This window comes from Triturus cristatus, chromosome 4_1 (assembly GCF_964204655.1).
Source record: "Triturus cristatus chromosome 4_1, aTriCri1.1, whole genome shotgun sequence".
NCBI lineage: Eukaryota > Metazoa > Chordata > Amphibia > Caudata > Salamandridae > Triturus > Triturus cristatus.
In genome coordinates this window covers 423,128,712-423,150,112 of record NC_140585.1, presented here as the reverse complement: position 1 = coordinate 423,150,112, position 21,401 = coordinate 423,128,712, and the positions used below count along the sequence as shown (strand labels likewise).

General features: G+C 44.8%; 1 protein-coding gene across 5 annotated transcripts in view; it reads left to right on the top strand.

Moving 5' to 3' along the window:
- Window positions 1-20,071, top strand: part of LOC146855062 (dihydrofolate reductase-like) — a 650,717-nt gene extending 630,646 nt beyond the window's left edge. For all 5 annotated transcript variants that reach the window (XM_085652547.1, XM_085652545.1, XM_085652550.1 and 2 more), the window contains one exon: window positions 19,059-20,071. In XM_085652547.1, the coding sequence (XP_085508673.1) occupies window positions 19,059-19,149 (91 nt within the window). In that variant the 3' untranslated portion in view covers window positions 19,150-20,071. The remainder of the gene's footprint in view (window positions 1-19,058) is intronic.
- The last annotated feature ends 1,330 nt before the right edge of the window (window positions 20,072-21,401 follow it).

The window sequence follows — 21,401 nt, the reverse complement described above, 5'->3', positions numbered from 1 at the left end:
GGTTCATTTTTCCATAAAAAGTATGATTAGTGCTGCAGAAAGAAAAATGAGGGCACATTTTGAGTGACTTCTCAAATCCTCTTCTATTTCATTAAAAAATTCTGACATGCAGACTAGGCCTGGGCGAAGCACTACGCTACGCTCGCGTAGTTTGCGAAGTTCGCGCTACTTCACACTACGCGAACTGCACGTAGCACAGTGCGAACATGCGTAGCGTAGTGTTGCGTAGTGCTGCGGTTATTTTTTGCTTGCTCGCGGTCCTCAACGTCATGTTGGCGACCGCGAGCAAGCAAAATGACATCCTGGCGAGACTTTTTCCTTGTTCGCGATCGCAAGCATGGAAAATAAACCTCCCGGCGAGATTCCCAACGCGAGGAGGTCAGGTTTCTCATTGCGAGGGGTCGCGTATGCTCGCGACCGCTCGCAATGAGAAACTACCAGTTCGCGTTGAGAAAGCTGCCGCTCGAGTAAAAATCTACTCGAGCAGCAGAAAACTACAGCTCGCACTGTGCAAGATGCCATTTTCAATGATTGCACAGTGCCGGTTGCTTGTCCGCACTGTGCAATCATTGAAAACAACATCTTGCACAGTGCGAACATGTTACTACGCAGTTCGCGAAGTGCTACGCGTAGCTCGCGTAGTGCGAACTTCACTTTGCGTAGCTTCGCGAAGTGCTACTTCGCGAACTACGCCCACCCTTAATGCAGACTGAAACATGCACTTTCAATACCAGCAGCAGTTTTCCCTGGTGAGCAGTAGCTTTACTACAGTGATCTAATGAGCAAAAATAGTGCTAACATTCTGAATTTATGGCAAATGGGTGACACATCTGAATGCCTTCTTGATGGAATCAAAGTAAAAAACTGAAAGTATTTCCTACTGAGGAGACTGCAGTAAATGAGGAAATTAGGAAACTTCATAACAAATAAGGTTCCCAAGATGGCCACCAGAGACAAAAGAGCCTAAATGTAGCCCAAATATCACCCAGATGTAGCCCAAGTATAGCCCAATGACAATGTCCCAGAGTGTTCTTAAAAACAACTAGAGCGCTTACTGTCTTCATTATGACAAAAGTATGGCACACCTGAAGCCATCTTGATTGGAATAAACTGGTAACACTTAAAACATTTAATTTAAAAAGGAACACAATGAGGGGGTTCATTTTGCCATAGAAATTATGATTAATGCTGAAGAAAGAAAATGAGGGCACATTTTGAGTGACTTCTCAAATCCTCTTCTATTTCATTAAAAAATTCTGACATGCAGACTGAAACATGCACTTTTAATACCAGGAGCAGACTTCCATGGTGAACAGTAGTTTTACTACAGTGATCCAATGAGCAACTAGAGTGCTAACATTCAGAATTTATGGCAAATGTGTGACATATCTGAATACCTTCATGATGGAATCAAAGTAAAAAACTGAAAGCATTTCCTACTGAGGAGACTGCAGTACATGAGGAAATTAGGAAACTTCAAAACAAATAAATCTCCCAAGATGGCCACCGGAGACAAAAGAGCCCAAATGTAGCCCAAAATTACCCAGATGTAGCCCAAATATAGCCCAATGACAGAAGTGTGCAAAACACTTATTATTTTGTGTTTTTGCAGTGTTCTATAGTGCAGACTTGTCAGGTATTGGAGTGCTTTACATGAGCATTGGTTACATCACACAAGAACAAATTAATTTTGGTTGTAGACATGGGGAGACTAAGTGATTTGACCAGAATCACAGAATGTCGAGCATAGGTTTCAGGGGTGTTATAGTTAGCTGGACTTTTCACTTGTACAAAACCATTGAAATTCCCCCGTTATAGTTAGTTCAGCTAACTATAACTCGCGCGCCCGCAATGCACTGCTGATGACGTCACATATTACATCACTCATGACATGGTCAGAGACATCACTCATGACATCACTGATGACATCTCAAATGACATCACTGATGACATCACTGATGACATCATCCAGTGAATGTGTGTTTTTCTGAAAATTAAATATGTTTTATATATGTATATCTCAAGGTCGATGGAAGAATAAATGGGTATATAAGTGTCTAAATGGATGATTTCTTTTTGAAAAATTGATTGTGTATCTGACTGATTAAGTGTATCATAGTGAATACATGGCTTAGTGAGTAATGGTTAAATATGTAAATATCTGTATCAGTCTCTCACTTTGTGTATAAGTGGCTGCATGGGTTGGTGAGTAGCTACATGGGTGTCTATATAGGTTATTAGTTGGTTTTTTGAGTATCAGTCTGAGTGTCTGCATGGTTCGGTGGGGGTATTACGTAGTGCATAGGTGCATGAATGAGTGACTCACTGTTTGTATGTGTTGAACACAGCATGTGTGCAGGACTGTATGGGTAGATGAGTGTGTGTATGGGTGTGTTAGTGAGTGAATGACTGTCTCAATAGTGTCTTTATGAGTAACTACATATGTTTTAAACTAGTATATGTGACTATTGGTGTATATATGTGAGTATATGTGAGAGTGAGAGATTGAAAGAGTTCCTGTATGAATAAGTATGTGTTTCTATAAGTGATTGTTTAGAAGACTAAGGGCCTCATGTAGGTAAATACATTTTACCGGTTCTTAAATACCGAGCCGGACCGAATCGGTAAATTAGAATCGGAAAGTTATATGTAGGTAAAAATTCGGTAACAATTACCGATTCGGTAACATTCGGTAATCACGAATCGGAATTCACCGAATCGGTAAATACCGAGGTGGTATTTACCGAATCGGAAAATACCGAGGTGGTATTTACCGAATCGGAAAATACCGAGGTGGTATTTACCGAATCGGAAAATACCGAATCGGTATGTACGGATTCGGTAAATAAAATCACATGACTTGACGAAAAAGCTAATCCTGTGCAACGACAGCCCACCCAACCAGGAAGTGCCCACACCCAGGCAGGTGTACATAATTAGCCGAAGTGGCCACACCCAGGCAGGTGTACATAATTAGCCGACCCTGGAGAGGCTTGGAGTGCAGAGGAGAGGCAGGGAGCCGTTGCATGTGCGAGCGGGTAAACGAACAGCATGTCCAGCCAGAGAACACAGAGAGACGGAGGGGAAAGGAGGAGGAAGCTGAAATTTAGCCCCAAGGAACTCCAGGTGCTGGTGGAGGAGGTGGTGAAGCAGCACCAGAAGCTGTTCGGAAGGCAATCCCTGCAAGTGCCTGAGGCTGAAAAGCGCAACATATGGCTGGCCATCCAGGCGCAGGTCAATGCTGTGGGAGTGACCCACAGGGACATTGAGGTCCTCAAAAAGCGCTGGTATGACCTGAGGATTGTAACCAAGAGGAAGATGGGCGACATCCAGTAGGAGGCCAGCCAGACCGGAGGTGGAACCAACAGGGCACCTGCCCTCACCGAACTGGAGGAGCTGGTGGCGGCCACAATCGAGCAGGAGAGCGTCGTGGGTCTTGGGGACGCCGACAGCTCTGCCAGAGCCGCAACACACCAAGGTAAGACGAAAGCACAGCAATGTAGCCCCCCCTACCCCTATCCCACATCCCCCATTGTGAAACGAGAATCACACTGCAGTCCACACGTGTCAGTGCAGACACTCAATGCATTCCGGGAGATGTAGTCAGGGCAACACTAACCATGACGTAAATGTTACAGGGCAACAAGGCATGTCACGCACTCGAGGCACAAGGAGACAGAGGACATATTGGAATGTGAAATGATGTATTGTGATGCTTGCAATGCAGCCCTTCGGGGACACTGAGCCAATGTTGTATTTCTGTCCACAGATGTGACATCATGCAGGACAGGGCATGCTGCAGGAGAGACGGCACACCGGCCACAAATATCACCTCTAGCCAGCACAAGTTCAGACCAGGGAGCAGGCCCACTGGCAGCCGCACCACCAACACAGCCAGCCTCGCCGCACCCAGAGCCAGCATCACCTCACCGAGAGCCAGCATCACCACAACCAGAGCCAGCATCGCCACTCATGTTCGAATCACCGGCCACATCTCCGCTTGCAGGTGTGAGAATGAGGAGGCGTCCAGCAGCCAGGCTACGAGCCTTAGACACCTCGTCAGACGACAGCATGGGCCCAGAAGACCGCACCGGGCCCCAGGAAGGGAGCCATGCCACTGTGCCCCACACCTCACAGGCAGCACAGACGGGAGCAAGAGGGCGCCGCAGGTCGCGTGTCCAGAGTCCACCAGCACCCACTGACGGCCATGGTGTCTTCTTGGGGCTCGAGGGCCAAATGTTGAAGCAACAGCGCCTGCAATCAAAGGCAGTTATGTCAGTCCAGAGGCACATGCGGGTGATGAAGACAACATTAGTCAACATGGACAATAACATTAGCGGCATGGCTGCGGGCATTCGGGACATGTCCCAGTCAATCCAGCAGTTGTGCAGCAAATTAGATGCTGACATCGAAGCACGGCGCCGGGAACGCCAGAGAAGGGACACTACCAGCAGGGCACTCAACCGTCTGGCAACTGCGACTTCTCTACTGTGCCGGCGCTCTGTGACGATGCAGGAGGGCCTAACACAGTGCTGCAGCGACCTGTCTCGGGGGATGGTGCAGGTGACAAGTGCACTAGGGGTGCTATTGACTAGTCAGGCGTCGACAACTGCTGCAGGGGATGCTGCGGAGAGCATCGACACCAGCAGCAGCATCACACCCCCCGTCCCAGAAGCACGCAGGAGCAGCAGGCGGCTTGGGGTTGGCTCTAGTGAGGATGCACAGGCCGTGCAATCCACCACTGCAGCGCGTATGCGCAAACATTGATGTAGCCCTGCTTAGCCACTTCCCATTGGGTGACGTAACCCTGGACATACTCCTTGTATAGATGGTATATTGCCAGATTGGCCTGTTCATGTGTTCATGGCGTGGTGCCACATTAAAACTACGTCATGACTTCTCACAACTCGCTGTGTCCCCTCACTTACTCAGAAATAGTTGCATGTGATCTCTGCCCGTCTCTCTCTCCCATCGATTGCAGTTGGCACTCTAGCTGCGTTGCCCTCTGGCTGGCCTGACTCATCCTCGTTGTCCTCAAAATATGTCAGTTCCACATCTGTCCCTTTTTTCGTGGCAAGGTTGTGCAGCATTGCACAAGTGGCAATAATCTTGCAGCAGGTGATGGGTTTGTACTGGCGTGCGCCTCCGCTCTTGTGCAGGCAGCGGAACCTGCTCTTCAGTAGTCCAAACGTGCGCTCCACCACATTGCGTGTTGTTTTGTGTGCCACGTTGTATCGTCTCTCACTCTGGGTTGCTGGGTGTAGGTAGGGAGTGAGGATGAATGAACGGCATGCATATGAGTAAAAGGGAACCATCAGTAACATGCCTCTATACACTATGATTTGCAGGTTTCAAGGGGCGTCACTGTTACTTACCTAGCAGGTATCCCTCTCCGAATTCTCCGGCACTCAGTCGTGTGTAGATCCCACTATTCTGGAAGATGTAAGAGTCGTGGGTGCTCCCAGGAAACTTTGCAACAATATCTGTGATGATGTTCCCTGCATCACAGATCACCTGCACATTGATGGAGTGGGTGGACTTCCTGTTCCTGTAGATGTGCTCTGTGTCAGCTGGTGGACAGATTGGGATGTGTGTACCATCAATACAGCCGATGACATGGGGGAACTGTGCCATGTGATAAAAGTCTGTTTTTGTTTTCTGCAGTGCAGCCTGTGTGTTTGGGAAGCTTATGTAGTGGTGCATTCTCTGCATCATGGCATCCAGGAACTTCCTGAAGAAACGTGACAGGCAACTCTGGGATACCCCACCCACCGCAGCTATCACCACCTGATAACTGCCGGATGCCAACAGATGTAGGCTGCAGAGCACCTGCACATGCACATGTGGGGGTATGGCGTGCGCCCTTCTTATTGGATGGTCCAGGAGTGGGTGTAGGTCCCTGATTAAGTCCATGATGGTTTCGGGGTGTAGCCTGTACCTCTCATGTATCTCTGCATCAGTCAGCTGGAATAGTGTGATGCGCTGTCTGTGGATTTGTTCCTCCCGTCGCCACACCCTCAGTCCTGCTGCCTGTAGACGTAGGCGCCTTGCAATGACGTACATAGCGGCCATGTTGTCCACGCTGTTGCATTTTGGGATTGCTTATGTGCACTGTTGATGGTTACCACCTGCTTTCAATCCGTGTTAATTACCGACTCTTATTTACCGATTTTCCTGGATTTCTTAATTACCGAGTGCTCCTACATGTCATTTTAATTTTTACCACTTCATATTTACCACTTCATATTTACCGATTCGTTAAGTATGTATTCGGTAAATCTGATTCGGTATTTTAGAATTCGGTAAATATGATTCGGTATTTACCGCCTCATATTTACCGAAAAGTGGTTTTTGGACTCCTACATCTCACTTGTCTGAATACCGGTCGGTAACGGCATATTTACCGAAATTCGGCCATTACCGACCGGTATTTGGCTACCTACATGAGGCCCTAAGTATGTGTAAGTTTCCGTAGAAGTAAGTGTGGTGGTGTGTGTATAACTGTATATGCAAGTAAATGTATGTTTGATTCTTTATTAGCATGAGTGACTATGTGTGTGAGTAACTCTATGGATGAGTGGCATTGTGTAACAGGATGTATAGGTGTATGAGTAAATATGATGAGTAAGTACATGTATGAGTGACTGTATAGGACTATTGGTGAATGAGTGGATGTGTATGTGGATCTTAGAATTACTGAAGAGGTTGTTGTAACTGGTATTGGTATGTCCATTGTTTTGAACATTTTAGTCTCTATTTTTGTATGTGTGTATCAAAGGTTATATTAGGGTGAGAGGAGGTCTGCCACTCTATCACAAGGATGATGTCATCAGTGATGTCATCAGTGATGTCATTTGAGATGTCATCAGTGATGTCATGAGTGATGTCACTGACCATGTCATGAGTGATGTAATATGTGACGTCATCAGCAGTGCATTGCGGGCGCGCGAGTTATAGTTAGCTGAACTAACTATAACGGGGGAATTTCAATGGTTTTGTACAAGTGAAAAGTCCAGCTAACTATAACACCCCTGAAACCTATGCTTTTTTCAGTTAATTTCTGAGGTTTTTTAAATGCTAATTCCTAACTATAACGTGCCTGAAACCTATGTTTTTTTCTGTGAATTTCAAAGGTTTTTTAAATGCTAATTTCTAACTATGCCTACAGAGATAGGACATGTGAAGAAAGAAGAAAAAATGCACAGAAAGAAAAAAAAGAAGTGCAGAAAGAAGCAACAGAAGTCCTCAAAGACGAAGAAAAGTGCAGGAAGAAGGATAACGTGCAGAAAGAACAAAAAGAAGAGCAGAAAGAAGCCTTGTTGCAAAATCATCCTGTACCCTCAACTTTTTCAGACGGATACTGGTGGTAACTGAGTCTGACTAACCAGTCCTAGAGCCAGTGCTATGTTAAAAGACACTTAGAATACAGTGAAAACACCTACATACACTAGGGAACATTATGCGTTGGGGTCCCCCTGTCATTAGCCTGACCTCCTCTGTAAGCCCCTAGTATATAATAGGGCATGGGGATTAAAACTACCTCTTAAAACAGGCCACAGGGCGTTTTTGCACATGTTAACTCAGGCCCCGTCCCCTCCCTTCACCACTGTGTAAACACGCCCTGTGTCCATTTTTAGTTGGGAGATTAAGTTCATTTGAATCCTGAGGGTCCCTAGGGTCCAACTAGCCCCCTAGGTACCTCCAGTAAGTGCCACAGAGCTGCGTTGCAGAGAGGTGTAAAAAGTGGCACGGCCTGGACCACCTCTCTGCAATGCAGCTCCGTGGCGTTTACTGGAAGCACTTGGTGGGCTAGTTAGCCCCCAGGGGCCCTCAGTATTGAAGGGAAATTATATCCCCAATTTAAAACGTGCCATAGTGCGTGTTTGCACACGTCACCTCAGGCCCCGTCCCCTCCCTTCACCACTGTGTAAATGCGCCCTGTGGCTGTTCTAAGTTGAGAGATTAAGTCCCCTTGAATCCTAAGGGTCCCTAGGGTCACACTAGACCACTAGGTACCTCCAGTAAGCGCCACAGAGGTGCGTTGCAGAGAGGTGTAAAAAGGGGCTTGGCCTCAGAACACCTTTCTGCAGCGCAGCTCCCTGGCGCATACTGGAGATGCCTGTTGGGGGCGCGTTTGCAGAGTGCTGCACGGAGGGGGCATGGCCTCCAGCACGATGCCAGTCTTTTATTTATTTTAATTTTTAAGAAGGGGGGCTGTGTGGTTCCCCTTCTTATTCTAATTTATTGGCCCTGATGACCCCATCCCCCAGGGCCTGTCTCCTAATTATATTTTTTTGACCCCAATCCCCAGGGCCGGCCACTGTTTTTTATTATTTTTAAAAAATATATATTTATAGACACACCTAGGACATGCTGGACAAACCGTACGTACCTATCACCATGACGATTTGCGTGATATTCATTAAAAGGCGACTATGCATGCAATGAATCCACGTGGAATGTATTTACACCACTAGTGAAGCTCTGACATGTCTGATGCCCTACCGTGCCTAATCCCGGTAGACAACCTTGTCGTTTATTTATACAAACATGGGTAGCTATTGACGGGCACATTTAATACACATGCACACCAAGCCATTCAAAGGGGATTCGACAAAAATTCGACCAAAACTATGCAAGAAACCCCCCTCATGGTTAATAAAACACACATCCACTGCCGGATGTGTAATACTTTTTATTTTACTCTCTGGAAAGGGGACGAACATCACTTGAGAGTCACAGCGCGCTCCTGACAGAGCCCAATGCTGTGTTACACCCACCATTGCCTGCCGTGTGCCACACACCTCTGTGTTGTATTTCACTAGCTAGTGCATATGCTATGACGCTCTCTAGCCCATGTGCACTGTAACACCACCCCGTGAATATGTCATGCCACACTTGTCTTCAGACGGGTTATATTGCCCCATCTAACGTGCCTTCCTCGATGCCTATGTTATAACGCACAGTGCTATGCCATACATATTACAATCTGGGATCCATATCTTTGTCACAGTGCATATGCAACGTTACACTCCCCAGCACATATTTTATATTACAACTTTAGACACTAGTTAGGTTACACAACACTGGCCTGTGCATATTACACTCCAAGGCGCATATCGCATAGCACGCGCTAGTGCCTGTGCTATCTCGCGCTCTCCAATGAATCTGTCATTGCGCACAATGTATTGCATATTATATTTCACGCCTGGTTCATCTTATATCACACTTTTTGGTGCATAGTTTATACCATACACTATATCTAGTTTTCATTTTCAATCGTGCTCTCAGGACTATGTTGTATATAACACTGTGTTCACCTACCCTTTTCACGGGCATTACATTTTGCGATAGGGGGTGGAGGGTCAGGGGGTGTTTCTGCCAAGTGAGCCCGGAGTCACAGTCACAAACGTCCTCTTCTTCCTGAATAAAAGTGAGATTATGCTGCATACTTGTTCATATTTTAAGTAGTTTGCACAGACACAATGTTTTAAAAACAATAAAGTTCCTAATACCCGCCTTCTCTGAACAGTTAGCTTGCTGCCCATCCCCCTCCTCCCTATCCTCTGTTGTGTGAATCCATGGACTAGCCTCCTCCCTCCTGCCATGCATGGTCTGATGTGCTGCCACTGCCCTCAATTTAGTATGATGTACCAGTCCACTCCTCCTGCCCTCCATTGCCCAATTCTATGCCCCATCATTGACCTCCTGCTTAAACTCTGTGCTTAGCTTGCTGCCCCTATTCTCCTTCCCCCTGCCCTCCGATGTCTTTGTGCATCCTTTTTGCCCACCATGTCCCATGGACCTGCCACTCCTATCTACTCTGAGTGTTCTGTTGAGCTGCCACTCCCCTCCCACCTGCCTAGCATTGTCAGATGACTGTAACCTGTCCCTGCCACCTCCACCCTGCCTGTCCACATGCCATGCCCCTATCCTCTTCCTCCTGTCCTACATGGTCCATTGTACTGCCACACCCTTCTGCCCTCCCTGGTCTGTTGTGCTGCAACTGCTCCTCCTGCCTGCCCCGTGTGGTCTGTTGTGAGGCCCCTTCCCCTGAACTTTCTTGTCTGTGCACAGGTCCTGACCCTCCCTTCTATCCTCCATCGTCCTTTGTGCATGCCCCTGCACCCTCCTTCTTGCCCATCATAGCCATTGTGCTGCCACTAACCCTCCCACTTGCCATGCATGGTCTTCTGTGCCGCCATGGCCCCTCCCACCTTCCCTGTGTGGTCAGTTAGCTGCCCCTGAACCACTCCCACCTTCCCTCCATGGTCTGTGTGTATGCCATCACAGTCTCACTGTTGCTCTTCATGGTGTGTCTTGCTTCTAGTGCCCATCCTGCCTGACCTCCATGGCTATCTTGCTGCTCCTGCCCTGCCCCCTTGCCCCCAGCCCTCTGTTAACATATGCAGACCCCTACTCCCTCCCTCCTGGCTTGTCTGTTCCATTGTAATGCCCCTGATCCGTCCCTCCTGCCCTTTATGGTCTGTTATGCTGCAGCTTTCTCTCCTGTCTGTCCATTATGGTCAGCTAGCTACCATTGCCTCTTGCCCCTCTGTTCTCTGTTGTCCATGTGCATGGTCCTGTCCCCTCCCTCTTGCTTTCTATGGATTGTTGTGCTGCACTCCCGTCCTGCATGCCCTGTGTGGTGTATTGTGCTGCTGCAAACCCTGATGCCTGCCCTGCAGGGTCAGTTTGGTGCACCTCTCCATGCCCCTCCTGTCCTCTGTTATCCAAGTCCATGTCCCTATCCCATTTCCTTCCATGATCCAATGTACCATACTTGCGAACATTTTGAACTTGGTAAGAGCGAGATTTTGAAAAAAAACTGGGGTATTGATTTTCCCCTTTGAGTTACATTGAAAAAGAGGATATTGTAGACAGGAGACAGATCAAATAAAGCCCATTTGAGCTTAAAAACATTGGACGTTTCCTGGCTGAATCGGGTCTGTTGGCATGTATGGTTGTACTACCATTGCCTCTTCCTTCTGCCCACAATGGTCTATTACATTGCCACAGCCTTGAAGGAGGGTAGATTTTGTATCACAGGGGGCCCCTGGCCCGTTCTGTCCACACCTAAAGTATGAGACCCTTGTCCTTGCCCTGCCAGCCGCATTTGTAGGCCGTATTAAATTGACCAGCGGGTCCTGTGTTGCTATATAATTATCCTGAGACATCCTTACCACTCAGCCAGCATAAAACCCATGTGTAGGCCCTTCTGTTCAATATGTAGGCCTCTTTGTTAAATTGACCATAGCTCTGGAATTTTGGTGTATAGCAGTCTGAAGGCAGGTCTGCGAGGCCTTCTGCTCCAAACTAGTAGCCCCCACCCTACCCGAGTGCTCCGTGCTCGGTATCAAAGTTCAACATCCCCCTGAAGCTGTCGACATACAGTAGGCTGCATCCTGGACTGGTACTTGCTTCCTGGGCAGGTTTCCTGCTTTTAAGGAAGTGGCAACCGCAGAGCGTCAAGTTAGGAGAACTGAGGAGATTTTATACACGAATATATTGAATTCCCGTACAATACCCATTATTTTCTGCTTGCTCTATGGAACTTACGATAAGCGATTGGCCTGAGAGACTGACCTTTTCACCCAGTCCATTGTCAGGATTAAGTGGGTAAATGACGAAATGTCTAATAAAATCTGTAGACGAAGCTTTTGGGTAGCATACGTAGGTAGATGTAGCATGCAAAGGAGCCCACAAAATGATATAAAAAGGGAGCACCCACAGATATCGACGGACTACCTCGCCGTCTGTATGTAGGTTAACAGGCTGTGCAGGTTTTCCCCAAGAGCTGGGAGCTCTTGTCTTCCTTTGCTTAAAATGTCTTGCTCTGCTTTGCTTGAAGTATCTTATTCTATTTTACCTATATGAAATGTCATGTTATGTTTAACCATTGTTCTCTTTACTTTTGCATTTAAAAGATTTTGTATTGTAATTACAGGAATGCTTGCTCTAAGAGTAAACATGAGTGTTCCTAGGTAACATTTTCCTTGGTGTAACTTGTTTCTCATGATCCATTTATAGATGTGTTTTCTCTCTCTCTCTGTCAGTACATTAATTGAGATACAGAGAATATCATGACAGCTGTATGATTATCTGGATTCTGTATTTTGTACTTTATGTCTCTATTCTGCAGTTTCTTTGAAGTTGCATCTTCTCATTAAACTGCCATTGTATTCTGCCTCCAATTCCATGTCTCATATGTCTGTTTTCTTCATTTTTGGAGCAAGCGTTCCTAGGCACCCCGGCTCAAATTAAGGTGCCCCTTTTGTCCCTGACTCACTCTCCTGCTCAGTTCTGTGGTGGCTCCCGGGGCTCTGGGGACCCCCCTAGCTTCCTTGACCCGTAATAGATCTTCCCTCCAACAGCCTCTCTTGCAAGTCCTGTATTGTTGGTTTGTTGACCCTGCCCCCCTTTCCACTGCCCTCCATAGTCTGTTGTGCTTCCACGGCCCTTCCTGCCTGCTCAGTGTGGTTAAATTGTTGCCTTTGCACCCTCCTACCTGCCTTCAATTTTCAGAGTCCGTGCCCCTGGCCTCTGCCTCTCAACAGTATCCTAATGAACAACTAGATTGCTAACATTCTATATTTATTACAAAAGTGTGGAACGCCTGACATCATCTTAATGTAATCAAAACTGTAATACCTAGAGCATTTCCTTTAGAAATTACATATATGAGAGGGTCTTATTGGCATCAAAATTATGGTTAGTGCTCTAAAAGACTAAAATAAGGACATATTTTCTGAGTTTTAAAATAGCGACAAAGCACTTTTAAATTATTTGTTATATTTATGTTTTTTTATCCAGTTGACCACTTGATTAAATGTTGCACTTAGGGGAGAGGATGTGGTGTTACTTCCAGAACTGCAGACTTTGCAACTGGGGAACCAGGTTGAAGTTTCTGCTTCAGCTCGACATTCTGTGATTCTGGTCAAATCACTTAGTCTCCCCATGTCTACAACCAAAATGAATTTGTTCTTGTGTGATGTAACCAATGCTCATGTAAAGCACTCCAATACCTGACAAGTCTGCACTATATAAGACTGCAAAAACACAAAATAATGAGGGGCAGATTTATGTTAACTTGCGCATCCCTGCATATCAGCAGGGATGCGCCAATTATTATGCGCCACAGCTGCGCCACCATGGATGCGCCGCATTTATAATGCACCATGGAGCAAAAACAGCACAGATGCGTGACGCATCTGTGCCGTAAAAGTGGCGCATTGCTGGAGTTGCGCCGCAAGCGCGACGCAGCTCCAGCAATGTTCTGGGGGGCCCTATCTGTACAATGCTGAGTCAATCCTTACGCCTGCTTCAAGCAGGCGCAGGGTTTTGACGCAGCATGGGCCTAAAAGTGACTGAGTGAAATCTTGTAGATTTCACTCAGCCACTTTTAGGAGGCGTTCCTGCGCCGGAACACCCCCACCTGCCCTGGAACGCCTACATGTGGCGCAGGGCTTTACAACGTGACGCATCTCCCAGATGCGTCACGTTGTAAATACCCCGCACCATGGCGCAGGATTTGCGCCGCTGCTGCGTCACAAAAGTGACGCAACGGCGGCGCAAAAGTGGCGCAAGTGCAACATAAATCTGCCCCTAAGTGTTTTGCACACTTCTGTCATTGGGCTATATTTGGGCTATATCTGGGTGATTTTGGGCTACATTTGGGCTCTTTTGTCTCCGGTGGCCATCTTGGGAGATTTATTTGTTATGAAATTTCCTCATGTACTGCAGTCTCCTCAGTAGGAAATGCTTTCAGTTTTTTACTTTGATTCCATCATGAAGGTATTCAGATATGTCACACATTTGCCATAAATTCTGAATGTTAGCACTCTAGTTGCTCATTAGATCACTGTACTAAAACTACTGTTCACCATGGAAGGCTGCTCCTGGTATTAAAAGTGCATGTTTCAGTCTGCATGTCAGAATATTTTAATGAAATAGAAGAGGATTTGAGAAGTCACTCAAAATGTGCCCTCATTTTCTTTCTTCAGCATTAATCATAATTTCTATGGCAAAATGAACCCCCTCATTGTGTTCCTTTTTAAATTAAATGTTTTAAGTGTTACCAGTTTATTCCAATCAAGATGGCTTCAGGTGTGCCACACTTTTGTCATAATGAAGACAGTAAGCGCTCTAGTTGTTTTTAATAACATTCTTGGACATTCTGTCATTGGGCTATACTTGGGCTACATCTGGGTGATATTTGGGCTACATTTGGGCTCTTTTGTCTCTGGTGGCCATCTTGGGAGACTTATTTGTTATGAAGTTTCCTAATTTCCTCATTTACTGCAGTCTCCTCAGTAGGAAATAATTTCAGTTTTTTACTTTGATTCCATCAAGAAGGCATTCAGATGTGTCACACATTTGTCATAAATTCAGAATGTTAGCACTCTTTTTGCTCATTAGATCACTGTAGTAAAGCTACTGCTCACCAGGGAAAACTGCTGCTGGTATTGAAAGTGCATGTTTCAGTCTGCATGTCAGAGTTTTTTTATGAAATAGAAGAGGATTTGAGAAGTCACTCAAAATGTGCCCTAATTTTTCTTTCTGCAGCACTAATCATACTTTTTATGGAAAAATGAACCCCCTCATTTTGTTCCTTTTTAAATTAAATGTGTTAAGAGTTACCACTTTAATCCAAGCAAGATGGCTTCAGGTGTGCCATACGTTTATCATAAGTAGGACGGTTAGTGCTCTAGTAGTTCTTTGGAACACTCTGGGAAGCTGCAGTAGAACACAAAGGAATCAACTGACAGTCTCTGCCCTTGTTGGATGTACATGTTTTACTGAGAATGTCAGACTTCATTCTCACATGACTGAGAAAGATAATGTGAATTTACAGAAAATAAGCTCTCAGTTTAGCTTATAGATCACCTTCCAAACCTCTGTGGTAAAAGCATGAGAAAATATTTTTCTCTCAATCATGATATCCCAGCAGAAGGCTTTTTCACATGGTGAAATCACCTTAGAACATACCACAATTCCTAAAATGAGTATGGTACCATCAACAAATGATTTATAATGTAACTAAAGTCTTAAAACCTTCTATTAACTGCAATGCTTTTTAATGAGGTGCTATCATGTATATTGGTCCCAAGATGGCTGCCAACACTTCTTGGATGAAGTGCTGACAGCCAATCAGATCTCAGGATGAGATGTGTGGTTAGGCTCCGCCCACATATATATATGCTTTTAAATGCTATTTTCTCAGTAAATACTGAACAGATTTACACCAGACCTGCAAAAGGCACTTCCTTGACCTTATGGCTACCTCTCTGCCAAATTTCAAGTAATTCTGTTCAGCCGTTCGGGCTGTAGCTGTGTCTAAAGGTCCTATGGAAAAATGCATGGGGAAAACGCGTTTTGGGACCCCCCTTTTATCTCGGCCCCTGCTTGACGAATCACCCCAAGACTTTCAGGGTAGGAGCTGAACGGAGCGCCCTATTAGTTTTGAAAATTTCGCGAGGATTCATCAACCGGTGCCAAAGTTATTCAAAATAGAATTTTGAGATTTCCTATGGAAACTAGGTTGTAACTATAACTATCTACTGGCGACCGACAGTAGATTATATATATATATATATATATATGTATATATATATATATATATATATGTATATATATATATATACTGACCTTTAAAAGAAAAGGCATTTTTCTCCAAAGCAATTGCTATAAATTACTAGCTACCATCCCACGCATCCGTAGAACCACAACCGGAGGCAAATCCTTCTCCCACCGCGCCGCCAAGACCTGGAACACCCTCCCCCTCATCCTACGACAAACCAAAGACCTTCTAACCTTCAGGAGACAATTCAAGACCTGGCTGTTCAACCAGTAGCAAGAGCACCCCCCCCTCCCCATCCTCAGCGCCTTGAAACCCTTGCGGGTATGTAGTGCGCTTTACAAATTATTGATTGATTGATTGATTTTGAGTTTCATTAGCAATTCCTATTGGGTCGCAAATAAACCTACCTAATGCATTTTAATGAGGTAGGTCGCAATTTGCAACCCATTAGGAATCACAGCTATCACAGAGATGGTGACGTGCTGAGGTCAGCAGACCACCATGTCTGTGATTGCTTTTCAATGAAGCAATTATTTTTAATTTTTTTAAGTGCAGTCCGTTTTCGTTGAACGCAGGCGTGGCCCGTGCAGGGAAGAGTGGTGGGGTGGGGGGACGGGGCGTGGAGTTGACAGACTACAACAAAGTAAAGATAAATTATACAAAGATAAAACCACTTACCTTGCGCTCCCCGCATCGCCAAGTCAGTGATGGGGAGAGCACAAGCTGAGTTATGGGAAGGGGTGCCCTGGGGACCCCTTCCCATTTGTGAAACGGTTACCTCCTCCATTAAGGAGTCGGTATAATATAAAGCTTTTGCAACTATAATTCGATCATAAAACATTCATACATCCCATTCAGATTCAGTATTTGGAAGAGATGCCCTAAAAATGCCCCTTTTAAATACCGAACCACTAATTTTGTAACTTTTGTTCGCCTGAAATCAGCCTGTGATAATACCCCTAGGGAAAGGTTATGAGACACCATTAGGTCCTTGAGCTTATCAACATACTTGTTAAATGTTTTGATTGGACCCTATGTAAATAACCCTGCTAGCATTCAGCAGGCTTCTCCACTAATGAAGAAGCCATACAAGCTTTCAATGTGACTCAGAGTGTTTAACAAGTTGTGTTCGTGCTCTGACCTAGTTCATTGTGTACATAAATTAGGCAGTGGCTACCCAAGACGACTGCAATAATGATGCCCCAAGACTGAGATATTCTAAAATACCAACATTATTATTTTCTGATTAAACTTAATACTATCTTGTACACTAAAGGCTATGTAACATCTCAATAAATTTGCAAAGTTCTGTGGGCTGACTGGTTTGTCAATTAACATCTCAGAAATGAAGTTTATTCCTCATCAATCCTTTAAAAACATCTTACTTTTTTATGGTCGTCCACTTTAGAGGGTTATTGACATGGATAATTTCAGCATTAGACTTGAATCTGATATCAAATGGCATAAACGTTTTATGAAATCTAAATGGCTCCTGGGTGAGTAGCCCTTGGTCACAAATCTTATTTGGGGAGTGGTAGAGCAATTTCTCCAACCTTTCAGGTGTGTAAAGAAAGCCCAGACCCAATCCACTATGTTGTATGTTTCTGAATTATGGGCTCATGCTTTTCTTAAAAGATCCTTTGTGGATGTCTTTCAGCACACCAAATACTCCTTTTATTTGGAATTGGGTGCAAGAAGTATCACTTCATTAATTTGACTCAGACTCTTACTATACTGAGCTCTGTTATAGAGCGAGTAGAGTTGGAGTTCATACGAGATGCACTACCAGATGTTTAGAAGATAAGGAGAGCTCATTCTCTTAGTTGATTTACATACATTCACGAGTCTCAAATCTCCATATGCCTTTTTCAATTTGACTCTCTCTAACCGTAAACAATAGAGGCTACTTCTCCTTTATAAGCATTGCATTTCGGAATTGGGAGTAGTTAGAAATCTTAAGGAGAAAGAGGGTAGGGACTATTACTGAGCGCTTTTTGTTGGTGGAGTGCCTATTTTGCACACTGTCTGAATCTCATTGAACCTCCTTAATTTTTGATTTGTTATACTGCCATTAGCAGAATTCACCTATTCCTGGGGTTCTCACTTTGGGGCTCCTTAGGATGGCGTAACGATCGGTGGCGATCGTTACACCATCCTATTATGAAATACCCCCGCCATATTATGATGGCGGTGGGTATCGTGGCAGACGCAAAGTCCGTCGGCTGAATTTCTGCCGGTCGGCAATCGTTACGATTGCCGGCCGGGCGAGGCTGGGCCATTAATATGGTGGCGGTGCCTAGCAGGCCAGCCATATTATGATGTGGGTGGTTTACAGGCCTTTCGCCACCATGGAATGGCTGGCGGGGATTGGCTTTTGGGCCCAGTTGCTGGCCCCGGAGGGGTGGTGGGGTGCGGGGAGCACTTGGGGGGTACCTATGGTACCCCCCTGCAGTTCCCTGCACTCTGTGGTGCCTGCCACGTGGTGCAGAGAAATGCTGTGCATGCCCTTTTACCATTGCTGACGGTGCTGCAGCCAGCAGCACCGTCCGCAATGGTAAAAGGCCAGGATGCGCCTGCCAGTATGGCGGGTGCCTCCTAATTGGGCTGGTGGGACTGCCGCACATCTGGCGGTCGGTCCCATCACCGTTATGATGGCAGGCGGACTGAAGTCCACCCGCCATCATAATGAGCCCCTTTGTTTCAAATAAAATTCTGTTGTCATTGCTCGTTTATAGGAGAATCTGAGGCGCTTTGTGTGTGTTTTTTGTCTGATGTGTTCTCTTCCACCAAAAATATGACTGTTTGCTGAAAAACCTGGGCATTAGACATTATCAATGTACCTTTTGAATCTGAAATTTAGAAATGGGAGACCCATTTACATAAGCCATTTCTCTGTTTTCTTGATCTGCCTGCATTATACTGGGGTAAGTATACACAATTGGTCATGGGAACACTATTTTGTGTTGATTTCTAACTCTGTGTCTATTTATATATTCCATTGTAAGGTAACTCAGTCTACTTTAGATTTTTATGTTGCAAAGATTGAATTAAGCATTCAAACTAATAACTAATGAGATGGTATTTTGCATATGTTTGTATTTCTGATAGTTTGCTGTTAATAAGTAGGTTGTGTATTCTTTTAATATGTTTCATGAATCTATTTTTCATTCTATGTTTTTCACTTTAAACAATTCTACAAATGAATGAAAAAAATACATAATAAGGTGGCATACGCAATATCGGCCATCCACTCTTTGGAGAGATATCTTGCCCATTCAGTAATTCTTCCTCACATTGTAAGAAATCAAATTCTAGTTAGCCATGGAGTGCTGCTTTCTAAAGATACACGCCAACACCTGGGCAGTGCATAAAGCATACCATCCTCCACCCTGATTGCTTTTTCTCTCTGACTATGAGAATGTTTTCTGCCATTCAGATTAACTTTTTTTAAAACGCATGTTATATACATTTTTTACAGGTTTCCTGGTGTCCCTTCTGGAATACAAAAAGAAAATGACATCACATATGAATTTCAAGTGTATAACAGAAATGGAAAACAAACAGAGTGACTGATGACTATTTTTCAGATATTACGGTCCTTATGATTATAAGCAGAGTATAATCACTTAATTCCCTAAGGATGGAGATGACAGAGTACATTGGAACTAAGGTTAAGTTGAACGCTTCAGACCTGTAAGAAGATGGGCATTAGCGCGTGCACATCTTGTCAGGCATTGATATTATTTTAGAGAAAATCACAAATTGAGCACCTTCATCCCTGTTAGGGATACGATGGAGCCAGGCACATACACAGCTTCAGAATATTCACAGAAGGCATAGCTGGATCATTAGCTGTTATGGAGGATGGCTGCAAACATCACATGAAAGTGCGGCCCTACTGGGTGATTTTCATTTATGCCAGGAAATATGAGCATCCCAAATTTCATTAATAAAGAATCTCCTTCATGCACAGTAAAATTACGAAAGCTCCACTGGTGCCGTGGTATGTCCGACCTATCTCGTGTCAGGCTTAGCTTTCTAAATCTATAAATGAATTTTACAGGAAGACCTTGGGACCATGAAAGCATAATGAGGGGTGCTTGAACTAGGGGTGCAAGAGTTGCTGCAGCTTCCTCATGATAACCTTGCAGGAGTTCAAAAGGAGGATGATCAAGAAAGGCGCCTTCCAAATTAGTTTTTATCTTGTAGCATTTGCTGTACGTTCAAAGTCAGAGGTCAGATTCCAGACAATGTCTTCTAGCAAATTGCTGCTTAAACTGTTTTCATAATATGCAGATTGTTGTTTACTTTTCCATTCTTTTTATGCAAAGTGAGTGAGTTTTGAAGGCATGGGACAATCCTCCTGTGGTACAGAGGGTGTAAAAGGAGTGGGCTGCAGTATGTCAAATGATTTGTAATGCACAATAAAAATTCTAAATGAACTTTACAAAAATGTAGCAATTAAAGAGCAAATAAAGCACATTGATTTTTTCTAATTGTCAATTGTTCTGAATACAAAATGTTACATATGCACAGAAACCAAGGCCCCATATTTATCATGGTTTTGTGTCAAGCTTGGGGCACACAAGGGTACGTACAGGCGATACAAAAATGAAATGAGATTTATCAAGATACGAAAGGCCACCTTTCGTGGCCCTGAGTATCTTGATAAATCAAGAGTAATGCAAGGCAGTGCAAATCGCTCCCTTGCACTACTTTCTGGCAGGGAGGAGTGCCATAGGTGGAGCGTAGGTGTTCCCATGCATCCGACCATGGATTCTGACACATTCCCAGATCTACCAACATTGGTAGACCTAGGAATGCATCAGAATTGCACGTCTCCTCACCAGAGGCACAACAAGGAGAAATATCTTTATTTTTTGTCATCATTTCCTCTGTCTAAGTGTGCTGTCACCTAACGCAGACTTAGAAATCGGAAAATGCCTCTGAGGATTGTTTTTGTGCAGGAAGAATTCCTTCTTGTACAAAAACAATCCTGCCTGCCACACAGGCACCGTTGCAACCTAATTTAAGGGTGCCTGAGTTGGTGCAAGGCAGCCAAAAGTGCCCCAGCATTAGGAAAGGACAGGAATGCATCAAACAATGGTAAATACGACACATTCCTGCCCTTTCCTTTTCACGCAGCGCAGCACAGCAAGGTGGCTTGCTGCGTGTGTTTCACAATCAAATCATAAATATGTGCTCAAATTTCCTCATTGTTTGTGCACCTGATATGTTTAGCAGTAAGGTTGCATGCCTCATGCAAATTTAATGGTCATTTAAAGAGGACATTTTAATGAAAAATTTCCTCTTTGGACATGACAGGACCCTACTGCTCCATGCTTTAATCAAATATTTGGGACACTGTGGAGTTGATATATGAGAGGCTTGTGCTGCCAGAGTGTCATGTTTTTTTGATGCTCTGGTGGTGCAAGCCTCTCAAACATATCTAAGAGGCGACGCAAAGTCACTCTGCCTGGCTCTGCATGGCCTCATATATATGGAGTAAGACAAAGCAGCTCAAGTCACTGCCTTGCCTCACTCTGTGTCAAGGAAGACCATGGGAATTGCATTAGGTTTCCCATGCACCACCCAGGGATTTTGACGCTACCCCAGATTTGCTTAATCACGTAAACCCGGGGCAGCGCCAAAACCTTACTTCTCCCCAGAGCAGGTGTAAATATTTTTAGTTTTCCTCCGTTTTTCCTCTTTCTAAATGTGCTACATTTTGCATAATGCTTCTCTGGAAAAAAAATTGTGTGCAGGAAGGTTCCCGTCCCTGCACAAAAACAACCCTGCCTGCAACTGAGACACCCTTCCA